This window comes from Pongo abelii, chromosome 6 (genome assembly GCF_028885655.2).
Source record: "Pongo abelii isolate AG06213 chromosome 6, NHGRI_mPonAbe1-v2.0_pri, whole genome shotgun sequence".
Taxonomy (NCBI): domain Eukaryota; kingdom Metazoa; phylum Chordata; class Mammalia; order Primates; family Hominidae; genus Pongo; species Pongo abelii.
Window position 1 is genome coordinate 119,801,821 of NC_071991.2, and position 17,261 is coordinate 119,819,081.

A 17,261-nucleotide genomic window follows, 5' to 3' on the forward strand; every position below is an offset into this window, starting at 1 on the left:
TTAAAAATTTACATTGTACCCCATATATATAAACAATTATTTGTCAATTAAAAGTGAATAAACTTATTTTAAAAATTCATAGAGAAATGCAAAGGGCATAGAATAGCCAAAATACTTTTGAATAAGAGAAATCAATTTGGAGGACTTGGACTACCTGACTGCAAGATTTACAAAGCTACAGTAGTCAAGACAGTGTGGTAGTAATATTAAGATAGATAAACTGACCAAAGAAAGGATAGCCCAGAAATAAACTCATATGTAGTTAACTGATTTTTCACAAATATGCAAGGGCAATTCAGGGTATGATAATCTTTTCAACTCTTTGTGTTAGAACAACTGGACATTCATATGCCATCCATAAATACTGATGGATACCTCTCACAATATACAAAAATTAACTCAAAATAGTGGTAAAATGTAAACACCAAAATTGTAAAATTTCTAGAAGAAAGCAAAGGAGAAAATGTTTGCAATTTGGGTTAGGCAAAGATCCTTTAGTTATAACATCAAAAGCACAACTATGAAAAAAATTGATAAAATGGACTTCATCAAAATTAAGAATTTCTTTTCTTTTTTTTCTGAAAGTCACTATTAAGAGATGTGAAAAGACAAGCCACAGATTAGGAGAAAATATTCGCAAATCACATATCTGACAAACATCTTGTATGCAGAACACACAGGGAAACTTCATTTTATTGTGCTTTGCAGATGTGTTTTTCATAAATTGAAAGTTCGTGGCAACCCTGTGTCAAGCAAGTCTATGGTGCCACTTTTCTAACAACACGTGCTCATATCATGACGTTTCACGTTATGGTAATTCTCACAGTATTTCCAACTTTTTCATTATTAGTATATCTATCATGGTCATCTGTGAAAAGTGATCTTTGATGTTATTATAATTGTTTTGGGTACCACAAACTACACCCATATAACATGGTAAACTTAATAAATGTTATATGTGTTCTGACTGTTCCCCATCTCTCTCCCTTTTCTTGGGCCTCCCTATTTCCTGACACACAACAATATTAAAATTAGGCTAACTAATAACCCGAAATGATCTCTAAGGTTCAAATGAATGAAAGAATCCCATCTCCCTCACTTTAAACTAAAAGCTACAAATGATCACGCTTAGTGAGCAAGGCATGTCAAAAGCTGAGATAGGCTGAAAGCGAGGCCTTTTGCAACAAGTAGCCAAGTTGTGAATGCAAAGGAAAAGTTGTTGAAGTGAATTAAAATTGCTACTCCAATGAACACACAAATAATAGGAAAGCAAAACAGCCTTATTGCTGATATGAAGAAAGTTCGAATGGTCTGGATAGATCAAACCAGCCACAATATTCCCTTAAACCAAAGCCTAATCCAGAGCAAGTCCCTGCCTTTCTTCAATTCTATGACGGCTGAGCAAGGCGAAGAAGCCTCTGCAAACTGTGAAGCCAGCAGAGGTCAGCTCATTAGGGTTAAGGAAAAGAAGCCATCTCTATTACATAAAAGTACAAGGTGAAACAGCAAGGGTTGATGCAGAAATGGCAGTAAGTTATCCAAAAGTTCCAGCTAAGATCACGGATGAAGTTAGCTATGCTAAATAACAGATTTTTAGTGTAGACAAAATAATCTTCTATTGGAAGAAGATGCCATCCAGGACTTTCACAGTTAGAGAGAAGTCAATGCTTGGCTTCAAAGCTTCAAAGTACAGGCTCTCTTGTTAGTGGCTAATGCAGCTGGTGACTTTAAGTTGAAGCCAATGTTTATTAACCATTTTGAAAATCCCAGAGCCCTTAAAAACTACGCTACATCAACCCTGTCTGTGCTCTATAACTGAAAGAACAAGCCCAGATGATAGTGCATCTGTTTACAGCATAGTTTACTGAATATTTTAAGTCCACTGCTGAGGCCTGATGCTAGAACAAAAGAATCTGTTCGAAGTATTATTGCTTGCTGACACAGCATCTAGTTGCTCAAGAGTTCTGCTGGAGATGTACAAGGAGATTAATGTCGTTTTCATGCTTGCTGACCCAATATCCATTCTGCAGCCCACAGATCAAGGAGTAATTTCAACTTTCAAGTCTTATTATTTAAGAAATACATTTTATAAGGCCATAGCTGCCATACATAGTAATTCCTATGAGACACCTGGGAAAAGTAAATTGAAAACCTGGAAAGGATTCATCATTCCAAATGCCATTAACAACATTTGTGATTCTTGGGAGGAGGTAAAAATATCAACATTTACAGGAGTTTGGAGAAAGTTGATTCCAACCCTCAGAGATAACTTTAAGGGACTGAAGACTTGAGTGGAGGAAGTCACTGCAGATGTCACGAAAATAGCAAAAGAACCAGAATTAAAAGTGGAGCCTGAAGATGTGACTGAATTGCTGCAATCTCATGATAAAACTTGAACAGATAAGAAGTTGGTTCCTTTGGGTGAAGCAAAGAAAGTGATTTTTGAGATGGAATCTACTTCTGGTGAAGATGCTGTGAACATTGTTGAAAGGACAACAAAGGATTTAAGATATTACATAAACTTAGTTCATAAAGCAGAGGTAAAGTTTTAGAGGATTGACTCCAATTTTCAAAGAAGTTCTACTTTGGGCAAAATGATAGCAAACAGCATCGCATGCTACCGGAAAATCTTTCATGAAAGAATCAGTCACTGCAGCAAACTTCATCCTTGTCTTATTTTAAGAAATTGCCACATCCACACCAACCTTCAACAACCAGCAACCTGATCGGTCAGCAGACATCAACGTTGAGGCAAGACCCTCTACCAGCAAAAATATTATAATCACTGACGTCTCAGCTGATTGTTAGTATTTTTAGCAATAAAGTATTTTAAAATTATGTTTTAGACATGATGCTAGTGCATGCTTAATACACTACAGTGTAGTATAAACATAATTTTTTTTTTTTTTTGAGACAGGGTTTCACTCTATCGCCCAGGTTGGAGTGCAGTGGCGCTATTTCACTGCAACCTCCACCTCTCGGGTTCAAGCAGTTCTCCTACTTCAGCCTCCCAAGTGCTGGGACTACAGCCATGTACCACCATGCTCAGCTAATTTTGCATTTTTTAAAGATACGGAGTTTCATCATGTTGCCCAGTCTGGTCTCCAACTCCTGAACTGAAGAGATCCCCCCACCTCAACCTCCCAAAGTGCTGGGATTACAGGCTTGAGCCACTGCGCAGGCCAGACATAACTTTTATACACACTGGGAAACCAAAGAATTTGTATGACTCACTTTATTGAGATATTCATTTTATTGCAGTGGTCTGGAACTGAACCCACAATATCTCCTAGGTATGCCTGTATAAAGACCTCTCAAAACCCAATAAGAAAATAGCCTAATTACAAATTAGGCAAGGTATGTGCAGAGATACATAACCAAACAATAAATATGGATAGCAAAAAAGCACATGAAAATAGCATTTCTCTATATGAGCAATAGTCAATTAGAAAATATAATAAAAAATATAAGAACCAATAGCAAGGAAAGTATGAAAGGCTTAGAAATTAGCTTAACCAACAATAAAAAGAGCTCTATGGAAAATTATTAAAATGTAAAGGACTCAGATTTGAATAAATGAAAGGATATTTCATAGTCATGGCTGGGACAACTGAACATTACATAGGTATGGATCTGGAGGCATTCTATGTTTCCATCTCTGGAGGAGTGAATAGAAATAAAATGTGCCATAGACTAGGTAACATAAGACAGAAGCCCACTTACATGGTATGCAGTAATCAGAAGAATGAAATTAGATGTATTCATAAAAACATGGACAAATTTAAAAAACATAGAGATGAACAAAAACAGTAAGACTGAATATGATAAAGAATACGAAACCATTTATGAGATTGACGCTAAATGCACACATACAAAATGCAAATTTGCAAACTGAAAAACACAGGAAATTCACATTAAATGCTGTAGAACTGTAGCTTATAGGGGAAGGGACAGAGACTGGCCTACGGAGAGGAAAGAAACAAATTTATAAAAACTTGGTTTTCAACAACAAGAATCAAAACTCGGAGGGGAAAAAAAAGTAGATCAGCTGGTTGGAAGAAAATGGTTTTGGGAAGAGATTTGACTTGAATTAATGTTGTGCTGTGGGTGAGCAATGAACAGAGCTCCAGAGGAAAAAAGTTCTACCCAGCGTTGATGCCCAATGCAGGCACAGCTCAGGGATAAATATCCAATTTGGCACTTGAAGTAGGAAAGAAGCAGTGGATAAGAGCTGTGCTGCAAGAGAAACGCCTGAGTGAGCATACCTGTGCATAGCTGGGGAATACCCAACAAGTTACTATGTACCACTGTGGCAAGAATCTGATGAAAATGATGTAAGGGATTCATAGGTGTCTGGAGTTGATCCAAGGAGGACACAGACTACATGGACTTCATTGCCAGGTGCCCTGGCAGGTCCATGGTGACCAGCAGTGCATACCAGCACATAAGTAATGAAACCAATGACAGAAGTCATGCCTAAGGCCATGTGAACAGACAATAGTCTTAGGCTAGATGCTACATTCAATGATATCACAGTTTTATGAAATCCCTCTGAAACTTAATTTACTATGGATCACATGGAAGAAGAGTGGGGGGAAGAATCTTGAATTAATTGAATTTTAATCTGTGACTCAGTTGTTTTGAATTAGTGAGTTAAAGTTTTTTGGCAACATCAGAAATTAAAATTTAAGATATGTTCAATTGTAGAAAAATAAAGTTACACTTCTGTACACCTTAGCTCTGATGAAACACTCTTATCTGCTGTGCCATACTCTATGCGTATTACCTGGAGGGTGAGAGGAAGGCGGAAGCAGCGAGTTAAATTTTCATATACAGTGAAAACATCAGAATGTGCTCTTTTTATTTTATTTTACCTTTTAAGATGACAATGCTACTAATTTTAAAGAAGAAATTTTAAATAAATGAAAAAATTAATAAATAATATTCCTAAATAGTTTTCACTACATGTAAAAAATACGCTCCAAAATAATTACGATAATCTATGAGTATGGTCTGTGGTTTCTAAAATAAAGAAATAAAAAGCTCATGGTTCACATTTAATTATTTGAACTAAAGTGCCTTTGTTTAGGATGCCCAGAAATGATACTGAAGGGTATCTAAAAAGAAAAGAGAATAGTTACTTGATGCATGAAAAGCAGAAGAAAATAATGCATGTCAAGATGTTATTCCCTTTGAGAAGAATCTCAAGAATAAAAAGCCACAAGTTGAGCTGAAAGTTAAAGACAGATATTTATTACAGGTAAAACAGGATAAGCTTTGTAAAGGAGTACAAGAAGTTAAAACACTTGGTTTAGTGACTATCAAAGCTACGTTTGAAGATGTTTTGACCATCATTCCATAATTATTAAACATCAGTCATTTAAAATTAAAAATTTAGTTCTTAATAACTTAAGGTAGCATTCAAAAAGTGACATGTCTTTAAGGTACAAGGGGAAAAAGTTGGCTTTATGACTTATTATTTTTATCAATCTACAACAAAAAAATAGACCTATTATCCTTCTAGGGTATTAAGAACAATTCTAGAAGGTAATGGTTCATCATTTTGGTATTCTGAAATCCTATCAAAGCAAATTTGATTTTGCAATATTTTTTCCATATCTATAGGAGACTTAAGTCAAAATCATAATAAACTGAAATAAATTTTCCTTTGAGAAGTTTTGGAGAATTTTCTTATGGGCTCTTGAGATTTCTAGAAATACCCTAATGCTTGACAAATCCATGATTGGAAACCATATGTACCATTTACTCCAGATTTATGTGAAAAATTAGATAACTGATTATATGACTACTAATATGAACTATTTTCATTTAATTAGGAATCAATTAATGATGTAAACTATAATACTGAATAAATTTGCCTCAATTTTATATCTTATTAAGGCTATTAATTGATAATCAAATTATTTTTTAACAAAACTTACAAAGCTGAGCATCTGCATGGAGAGTTCCTCCTTTAGGATTCAGTTTCTGGGTTTGAATTGCAGGAACTGGTTTATATGATTGACCTGTGGCCCTATACATGGCTTGAACCCATAATATTCTGTCCTGTTCATCATCACTGGCAAAGATTACAGTATCTCCTTCTTTAACAGCATTAAAGAACATACAACCACCCTGAAGGCCTGTGAAGGAAACAAAAAGATATCACTAAAAATTTATAGGATTGGCAGACTTTAGTCTCATTCACTAACTGACCTCATGGAAAAGAATGGCTTTGATATTAGCAGTTAAATGTTTTAAAGAATATTTAGTTTAAAGGATCAAATCCACAACCAAAGATTTGAATAAAAACAATAACAAAAAGGGTTAAGCTCCCATATTACCTCAGAAATAAAAAATAACCTAGGGAAACAGTCTATGACACAGTAACATTCTACAAGACATATAAACACACTTCATGGAAATGCATAGCACAATCTGTTATTTCATGCCAGAGAAAGAAGTTTTATCTGTTGGCATATTTGCCATTCTATACATGGGAAAAATATATAATGATTAAGACAAAAATGATATTTCATATTGCATGTATTTTATCTTTTATAAAATTCTTTCACAGAAGATAATATTTTGCATTTTAAGTGAACAATTAGTTGATATAGTCATAAATTTCTATTTCTTAATCTTTATTCACCAATATTTAATCATTATGTTTATTAATGTCTGCATTTCTTGATCTTAGATATTAATGTCATTAATATTCATTCATTCAATTTTTTAAATATCAGGTGTCCAATACTCTTTCCAGTATTAATACAAAGGGAGAGAGAGAAGTACAAGAATGTATTGTTGGGGAGAAAATTAGTAGTTATAATATAATAATTCATTTGCCATTTCTTTGCCTATTTCTGCTATAACTTTTGCTTTCCAGCGAAGAAGTTTCTGAAAACATTGTAATATCTCATATAATTATTCCATTACAGTGAATTTTACACATTTCATCCTTGCACCAAAATAATAATAAATATGATGAAATATGGCTAAAAATACAAGCCCTCCAAAAGAGATAATTTGAATCTCATAAAGTCTTGCCCAGGTATATAAGTGGAATATACACCCTATTCATCGTGAGGGGTTTAAATTGTAGAACAGACACAGGATATTTATAAGAATTCCATGCATACATACATGGCAGGGAAAGTGATTCAATTAAGATTTACCTGGGTGGGGATCGGTATAATCCACAGTATAGCCTTCAAGCTGCATTAATTCTTGTGGTTCAGACTTTTTTTCTCTATAACTGCACATAGCAAAGGTATATTGGCTAACCTGCTCGAGAAAAAAAAAAAGTTTACAGATTAGTCACACTAAATTTACCAAATTTAACTTTTGTTTTTTTATCAAAATACTCTTTTCCCAATTAAAAATATAACATAATTTGCACATAAATTATTAAATTTTAGCATTTTTCAAAACCTAGCTCAGAGATTCTAGCACCTTTCGTTTGTCAGCTTGCATTTGTTGGGTCTTCCATGCCTATGATCCAGCATTCCCCAAGACAATGATTTGCCGCTCAAGCTTCTATATTAATAGAAGCACCAGAAATAAGTATTCATGTTGATACGTTTGGGATCATTAGCCTATTAAGAAGATAAATAGCCTTCTTTCACTTCATGGTTTCTTACAGCTTTATTATGCTAACGTAGGCTATAAATCTCTAAGAGTAAGATGAGGAGTAGTTCTAGATTTACATAAACATGGGACCACATTTTCAAGCATATTTATATCAAGACTTTTAACAAAGTAAAAAAAGATCTCACGCCTGTAATCCCAGCACTTTGGGATGCTGAGGCAGGCGGATCACAAGGTCAGAAGATCGAGACCATCTTGTCTAACTCAGTGAAACCCCATCTCTATTAAAAATACAAAAAATTAGCCAGGCGTGGTAGCACACACCAGTAGTCCCAGCAACTCAGGAGGCTGAGGTAGAAGAATCGCTTGAACCTGGGAGGCGGAGGTTGTAGTGAGATGAGATCGCGCCATTGCACCCCAGCCTGGGAGACAGAGCGAGACTCCATCTTATAAATAAATAAATAGATAAATAAATAAATAAATAAAATAAAAATAAATCTCACTAAAAGTTGAGAATTTAGTGGCCACATAATGAAAACCTCAGGCAGGGCCAGGATGGAGTAAATTTTGGGCAGCCAGTGACAACACTGCCAAGATCTGGTCTGCCTCTTAATTCTTCTTGTCTTTTAGAACTGGCCTTATTTCCTTGTGCTAAAGTCTTATTAGAACCATAGCTGCTCTGAAGTCACCTCCCTGAGTGTGTCTGCTTAGATCACAAGGCCATATTTGAACAAAATACTGTAAATGGGGAATGTTTCATTAGCCCAGTTTGGGTCAAGAGCTCATGTATGCAGCAAAGACGTTAGATGCTACAACAGGCAGGCTCTTAAAAGGTCCCCCAATAGAGATAGAGGGAGGTTCTGTTCCCAGCAGGAGAAAAGGCTGTTTGGTGGATATACATCTAAATTGCAAAATATCCTACAACACAGAGTCCATGGAAAATAGTTTGGTTAGTGTATTTTTTTTCTTTTTTTCTTTTTTGAGACAGGGTCTCACATTGTCACTCAGGCTGGAGGACAGTGGCACGATTATGGCTCATTGCAGCCTCCACCTTTGGTGATCCAGTGATCCTCCCACTCAGCCTCCTGAATAGCTGGACCACAGGTGCATCTACCATGCCCAGCCAATTTTTAAAAATTATTTATAGAGAAAAGGTCTCTGTCTGTTACCTGGGCTTGGTTAATGTTAATTATTTCCTTTTTCTGTTTTTAAACATAAAATGAAACTAAGGAAACATAGTACCTTTCAATAGACAGTGATTACTTCAATAAGACCCCAAAATAAACTAATTATGAAAAACAGAGAAAATATGGGCTACATTAAAACATGAAGGAATTCTCTTTATTTAAAGGGTATCATGAAGAAAGTAAAAAAGGCAAAGCAACAGACTAAGAGAAGATGCATGCAAAACATATATTCAATCAATAACTCACATCAGAAATATAAAGAACTATAAATCAACAGGGAAAACTCAGAACACATGTTAGAAAAACGGGCAAAAGATGACTACTCTTTTTTATTTTCACATCCACTCTCTGTACCTGAGGCCAGAAAGAGAGGTTTGAGGTAGTGACAGGTGTAAGATGCAGGGATCAACATTGTAACTTTTAAAAGGAGAAAATATATTTCCTGTTCTGAGAAAAGAAGAGCTCTTTTCTCTGCTCCTCTCTGCTCTTCTACAAAGTAAAAGGCACAGGTCATTGTGAAAATTACTATGTTAGAGACTGCTAAGTTGCATGACAAATTGTGGATTTAAAACTGAAAATTAACACAAAGATAACACTTCATTAGAAAAAATGCTGATTAGATTAGCAAAAATGAAAATGGTTACTAGTACGCAGTGTGGGTGATGGAATGAAAACTGGTGTGGACTTTCTTGAAGGCCATCTGGCAACAGGTTCTATGATATACTTGTGTTTTACGTACATCACAGTACATAGGTACAAAGATGTAACATATTTTTGCCAAGCGTGGTTATGTTCAATCTTTTTTTTTTTTTTTTGCCAATTTTGATGAGTGGGAAATACTTTCACTGTTATTTGAGTTTACAATTCCCATCACAATAGGACTGAGAATTTTCCCTTATATTCGATAAACATTTGAAGTTTTCTTTTCTGTGAGTTTCCTGATCAAATAGTTTGCTCGTTTTCTAATATATCATTTCATCATTTGTATCCTTTTCTATAATCAATTTTGTCAGAGGTTTATTCACTTTTTTAACGTGTTAACATGACTAGGCTATAGTATCCAGTTATTTAATCAAACACTAATTTAAATGTGGCTGGGAAAGTACTTTGTAGAAATGGTGAACATCTACAATCAGTTGACTTTAAGTAAAGGAGATTATCGTCGATATGTGGGTGGGTCTCACACAAGCAGCTGAAGGCCCTAAGAGTTAAAACTAAGGTTTTCTGAAAAAGAAGACATTTTGCCTCAACACTGCATCATCAGCTTCTGCTGGAGTTCCAGCCTGCTGGCCTTTCTGGAGAACTCTTACTGATACAGTACCAAAAGGCTGACTATTTTTTATGCATTCCTTTGGTCCAGCAAGGAACGTATCTCAAGGAAACAAATGCAGAAGTACTAAAAGATGTATATGCATTGTGTTCACTACAGTATTGCATATAAGCGGTTTGGTTAAAATATATTATGGCATGACTATATAGGATAATACTATGGGCCATTAAAAGAGACGTGACAGATTTTTTTCTTAACATGGGAACCTAAGATATAACATTTCTAAGATATAACATAAAGAGCAATTTAAAAGCAAAAATGTAGAGTGTGATTCTGTGGGTAAACTTTATATACATATGAATTAAAATATATATTAAAATACTTACAGTGATTATTATAGCATGGTGAAATGATAGGTTATTTTATTTTTTCAGTGTTGAGTTTTTTAAAAGAATATACTTTATTTTAAATCAGAAAAAGGAATAAAGTTATTTCTATTTTGAAAAATAAAAACATTAAGCCTTAATGGGAGAGATTGAGGCCAGTATCTTGTGATACTTGTGGTTCTGGCTACACTAAATTTTCCTTGTGTCTTTCCTCATCTTACAGACAGTCAATAAATTTACTTTTTCCCTTGCATATGTCTAAGGTTTACAAATGAAAGTCAGTTGCTCCCATGAGGGTTTTTATTTTTTAATTTTTTGGTAATCACTTAAAGGTTGCAGTTTCCTTGTGTTAAAAGGTATAATTGTGCGGGTGTTTTGGGGGGTAAGGGTTAAGGGGTTGGAGGTGGGGGTGTTGAGAGGTAAACAATAACAGTCCAATTGTATTTGTTCTAAAAAGAAGTCCTTTCTCTTACTCTAGAAAAATAACTTAGTTCAAAGTTCCACTATTCTTTCATAAAACTATTTTACACAGCATTATCTTAAAATATTATGAACTATCTCCAACATAAAGAAAAGTACAATAATACACTAACATGTGTATATTCATCATTCAGCTTTGTTGAATGGTAACTTCTTAGAGATATATATGCCTGAAAGTGTATTTTTTTAAAAGGACAGATTCAATTAATGCCTATATATACTCACCCAAGACAATTTCCTTTCTCTTCTCAGAGATAAACACCACGATGACTTTTCTGTTTATTATATTATTTCCATGACATTTTGAAATGTGTACCACATATAAGAAAATTGATAAACAACATCAAGTGCTTTTTGCATGTTTCCAAACTTCATATGAATATATCATACATATTATTCTGCAACTTTCTTCCTCAAAAGTTCAATGTTTCTGATGCTTAACCATCTTGATATAAATATTGTTACTTGAATTGTCACACTTTTACCACTACCCTAGTGATGACCTTCACTTTTTTTCACTTGTTGTCCTTACAAACAATGCCATGATGGACATTCTTGTACGTCTTGTCTTCTTGCTCACATATGTGACAGCTTCTCTAGTACCACATCAAGGAGTGGAACGGCTAGGTGTAGGGTGTGCAGATCTTCATCTTTACAGAATGTTGCCCAGCTGCTTTCCAATTTGTACACACTATATATACCTGTGGTATATGAACACTCCAGATATAATATTAATATATCTTTGCCAAGCTTGGTATTTTAAATCTTTTTATTTTTCGTCAACTTTGACGGGTGGGAAGTGGTATTTCACTATTATTTGAGTTTACAATTCTTATTACCAGTAGGACTAAGAATATTCTCTTCTGTTTATTAGTCACTTGGGGGTTTTGTCTTCCTTCCTGATGAAATAATTTCCTCATTTTTGAATGTATCATTTAGCCATTTTATACCATTTTCCATAATAAATTTTGCCAGAGATTTATTCACCTTTTTAATGTTTTTGAGAAATATTATTGCGTTTTGTTAACCCTCTCTGTTGTTTTTCATTTCCTTAATTTCTGCCATCTTTCTTATCTCTTCATTTGGGAGATTTATCTCTTTAATTTTATTTATTTATTTATTGAGACAGAGTCTTGCTCTGTAGCCCAGGCTGGAGTGCAGCTGCACAATCTCAGCTCACTGCAACCTCCACCTCCTGGGTTCAGTCAATTCTCCTTCCTCAGCTTCCTGAGTAGCTGGGATCACAGGTGTGCCCCACCACGTCTGGATAATTGTTTGTGTTTTTAGTATAGATGAGGTTTCACCATGTTGGCCAGGCTGGTCTTCAAGTCCTGACTTCCAGTAATCCACCTGCCTTGGCCTCCCAAAATGCTGGGATTATGGCGTGAGTCACCATGCCTGGCCTTGATTGTTTTTTTAAACTCATATAATTAGCTTATTCATTTTTAATTCATTTTTAATATATGCATTAATGTTTATTCTAAGTTCATATTAGCCTCATCTCACAAGTAGCATTTTTATGAGTTCTGTTCCAAATATTTTTCATTTATATGATTTCTTTTTTATATTGGAGCTACTTAGAAGTATGTTTTCAAGTTTGGCTTTGTGGTTATATTTTTGGTTTTTAAATTAATTTCATTGTTATCAGAATAATTCTGAATCTTAGTATTTTTTGAGACATGTTCTGCTTAACACGACTAGTTTTTTAATCAGTGTTTTGTTTGCTTAAAAAGAATGCATGTCTTGTAATTATTATTCAGTGATTATTCATGTCCATTAGGTCAAATTTACTAATTGTAGTCAAATATTCTATATCCGATATTCTTTTCTGATGTATCAAGTATTGAGAAATGTTAAAATTTCCCATCAAGATTATCCCTCTGTGGATTCTTCATGCAATTCTCTTAAATGTCTATATATTTTTAAGATAAATAATCTCATATATATACCTGGGATTGTTACTTCTTTCTTGGGCTGTTCTGTCTTCCTGGTAACTTGTTCTATTTGTATTTATGTAGTGAGTATTTTAAAAATCTGATACTGCTTTTTGCCTTGAAGTCTATCTTCTTGTACAGTCACAAAACTATACAATCTTTCTTTTGTTTAGTAGGCATCTGGTAAATTTTTAAAAAAACCTCTTCAGTCTCAATTATTCTGTGTTATATTTTAGATCTCTATCAATTGGGGTTTTTAAAGCCCTGAAAATCTAGTCTTCTAACAAGATTTATTTTAAAGACAAGCTATATTTGCTGTACATGCTGATATATTTGGATTTATTTCTATTATCTTATTTTGCCCTTTGTATTTGCCATGCCTCTTGTTCTTTCATTCCCTGTCTCTATTAAACATTAACAAAATCTCCCTATTTCCTCAACAGCATAGAAACTATATATTTCTTTTCTCTCACTGATTCCTCAAATCTTGTTTTTAAGTCTCCTCCTGAATCCAGGAAACTTTGAGTGCTTTACTTCCATTACCCATTCCCATCTGTTAACTCAGTCCTCATTATATTAGTTCTACCTTATTTTAGTAATGTTTAGTATATTAGCATTTAGTAATAGAAATTCATTATTAAAATATATGATCTTAACAAGTCAATATTTATTTATATTTGCCCTTGGGTTTACTCATTTTCTTGCTGATGACTGCTTCTTGAATCGCACTCTATCATTCTGAGTTCAATTTCTTTCTTCCTTTAATTTGAAAATATATCCTTTTGAAATATCTGAATATTTGAAAATATGTCTTTAATTTGTTCTTACTCAGGCGTAATGGTTTAGTTACTTATATAGTGTCTTAGCCCAGCAATCCTATCAGTAATTTTGAAGATATTCCATTGTCAGAAGGCTTATACATCCATGTGGAAAAGACTTATGAAAGTTCAACTGCAGTTCTCCTCTTGTAATTTGCTTTTTTTTGAGACATCTCACTTGGTGGCCCAGGTTGGAAGGCAGTGGCACAAACTTGGCTCACTGCAACCTCCTCCTCAAGCCATTCTTGTGCCTCAGTTTCCCAAGTAGCTGGGATTACAGGCACTTGCCACCAGACCTGGCTAATTTTTGTATTTTTAATAGAGACGGGGGTTCATCACGTTGGCTAGGCTGGTCTCAAACTCCTGACCTTAGGTGATCTGCCCACCTTGGCCTTGCAAAGTGCTGGGATTACAGGTGTGAGCCACCATACCCAGCCTATTTGCCTCTTCTTTACGATTGTTCTTACATGTTCTCTTAATCTTTGTCATTTTGCACTTTCATCATGAAATTTCTAGGAGTTAAAGAGTTATGGTTAATACTTATTGTATTTCTTATATCTGATAATTCATGACTATATCAATTTAAAAATCTTCCCATTATCTATTTAAATGCTGCCTCTGTCACATTTTTCCTTTATTTAATGCCTTTATTCAAATCCTATCAGAAATAATCTTGAAGCTTTCTTTCCTCCATATCTTTTAATTTCTTTATGTATATTTTTTTCACCTCTTCATGTTGAGTTCTAGGCAGCTTCCTCAGATTCTAACCAATATTCCATCATTAATTACATGACAAATTTTCTCTTCAGATGTGTCTAACCTACTGCTTACCCTGTCTATGGAGGTTCTAATTTTAGTGACTGTGTTTTGAAGTTTTGGAAGTTCTATATAATCCTTTTCCAAATCTGCTGGTTCACTTTGCATACTGTTATTTTCTTTTTTGTTATTGTTCTTTTATTATATTTTTGAACCTGCTTATAAATTTCATCACCTTAAATAAAATTATTTTATAATTTATGTATGTGAGGGCTCTATTGCTGAAATTCTTAGTGGTGTAAATGATCAATTTAGTTTTGTAATTTTAGATTGTGAGCTAATAATCAACACAGTGTTATCTCTGGATATCCTACAAAGCCTAGCTTAAGGGCTCACCTTCCAAGAAAAAGCAATTTTTAAAAATTCCAGCTGCTCCATGGTCATCAACAATCCAGGATTGCTTTTCCTGCTAATTTCCTAGCTTAGGTATTTCCCATATATTTAATAAAATAAACTGGGACTTCAACATTCTTGAAGTACAAGCTAATAGTTAAAAATTCTGAGGGTTAATTTTCCTGCACATTCAGAGCTTAAGCTCAAACACAAGATTAATTGCCCAAGGGCAGATTTTTTTTCTAGCCCATAATTTCACAGAGATCTAGTTCTTTTAAGTTCTTTATAAGATCTCTGTTCCAAATACCCACTTTAAGAATACCTCATGGTACATCTTCTTTCTCTGCATGAGCAATAAAATCTCAAGTGCCTACCTAACAACATCACCATCCACTAATTTCAAACTCCAGCACTATTGTAGCCACAATGTCAACTCACAATCATAACCATTCTAGGTGTTTGCGGTCTCTAAAGTTTTTCTTTGTTTCTTTCACTTGACCTACGTATTTAAAAACATGGGCACTATATTTTATTCAGCATTTCTAGGTATTGGCCAAAAAGGAATCCTTAATATTATCTTTAAGACTAGCCAAAACTACCAATTTAAATCTTTTGATCAATCCTTTAATTTTGCTTTATGAACTTTCCAAATAGCAAGTCTAACTTTTATATGTATGAGAAAAACTGTGTAAGTCCTTTTCACTACATTTCAGAAAAGAAAAGAAGAAACTATGATGATGGGGTTAGTGTATGCAGCTAAACACACTGTGTCAAATGTGTCTTATGCATACTTAAGTTATAATTATTCAACACCAGGGGACCTTTACAAAGTAATACTTTTATAATCAACTATTGAAATAATAGAAAATATATTGAGCAGCTAATTCATAAGTTTCTCATCTCCTTCTCTTATTTGGAAGAATCTTAAAAACCTGACTAAAAAAAGTCTCCTGACGCATCACCACATGAACAATCTGGAACCTGCTGGGAGAGAGGGGAAGGGCATGGGAAGGTCTGCCTTCCCTGCATGGCTCACAAACATTTCCATCAGTGACTAGCTGCAATCTATAGCTACCGCTGCGTAAAGTACTCCAGACGGACCAGCCAGCAAGACTCACTCACTTTAATTCAGTTCTTCACCTGAACTGCCAAGCAGAAAAATATCACCTTTATGTTTAAAATTTCATTTCTATATATTTCTCAATCTAATAAACCCCTACTCCTTTTTCCAAGTTTTTAACAAATTTGTACCCTTTACCATTCTAACCTTGTTTGTCATTTCTTGTTTCTGACTCAGTTTCTTCATAATATGTATAAAATAGCTTCCACAGTGTGTGGCACAGAGTCACTGCTTCTGTATTTTGGCATGAAACTTAATTTATTTCAATTCAGTAAATATTCTGCCATATTTGAAAATGTACTGTTTTTGAAAGTATAAACCACATATTTATCTTGTTAAAAAAAGACACTAACAGTTTAACAGCACACATAACTTAACTTGTACTCTTAAATGTATCCTCTTCCACTTACCATAACAAATGACATTTGATTTTTAAATGTCATACACTCCACTGAAAACACTCAAGAAACAGTAAACATCCCCTCATGCAAGTAGGCACCCCATTATGTTATGGACACAGATGTCAGAGCCATGGAGAAACCAGGCTTACCCTTTCAGGATACACAGATAGCTATGTTGTGACCATAGTTATAAAGAAGCCATCAAAATACCAAGGAAATTTGGAAACAAAATTAACAAAGAATCAAAAACAATAACTTAGGAAACAACTAATTAGGGAGTTATTATTCCCATTACAAAGACACTCTTACCTTCACAAAAATATCTGACTTATGTAAGTGGTGAGATATTTTTATATTTTATATATTATTAGTACTTGGAGAAAAAGGTAAAGCAAAAATATTGGAAGGTATTGTGAACTGAAAACTAGTCAGGAAAAAGTGGTGTTTTGGAATTGTAATGGAACATAATAAAATGTATAACTTAATTCTAAATCTAGGCCAGGCATAGTGGCTTGTACCTGGAATCCCAGCACTTTGGGAGGCCGAGGTGAGATGAGCACTTGAGGCTAGGAGTTCAAGACCAGCCTAGGCAACAAAACGAGACCCCCATCTTTTAAAAACTTTAAAAATCAGCTAGGCATGATGGCGCATGCCTGCAGTCCCAGCTACTTGGGAGGATAAGGTGGGAGGATCACTTAAGTCCAGGGATTCAAGGTGGCAGTGAGTCATGATGGCACCACTTCACTCTAGTCTGGGTGACAGAGTGAACTCTGTCTCAAAAACAAAAAAACATTATTACATGTGATAGAATTATAGATTTTGATTATGTAGCAAGGATTTGAAGATATTACATTTGGAAATTTACAACTATGATTTTTAGAGGATTCAAAACTCACTAAATCATAAGTAGTTAAATAAAGAACCAA

At 34.4% G+C, this 17,261-nt stretch overlaps 1 protein-coding gene across 3 annotated transcripts in view; it reads right to left on the reverse strand.

The window, feature by feature from the left end:
* Nucleotides 1-17,261, reverse strand: part of CADPS2 (calcium dependent secretion activator 2) — a 567,688-nt gene that overhangs the window by 180,733 nt on the left and 369,694 nt on the right. For all 3 annotated transcript variants that reach the window (XM_024250127.3, XM_054559726.2, XM_054559723.2), the window contains exons 10-11: nt 7,179-7,287; nt 5,943-6,143 (exon numbers count right to left, since the gene is read on the reverse strand). In XM_024250127.3, the coding sequence (XP_024105895.1) occupies nt 5,943-6,143; nt 7,179-7,287 (310 nt within the window). The remainder of the gene's footprint in view (nt 1-5,942; nt 6,144-7,178; nt 7,288-17,261) is intronic.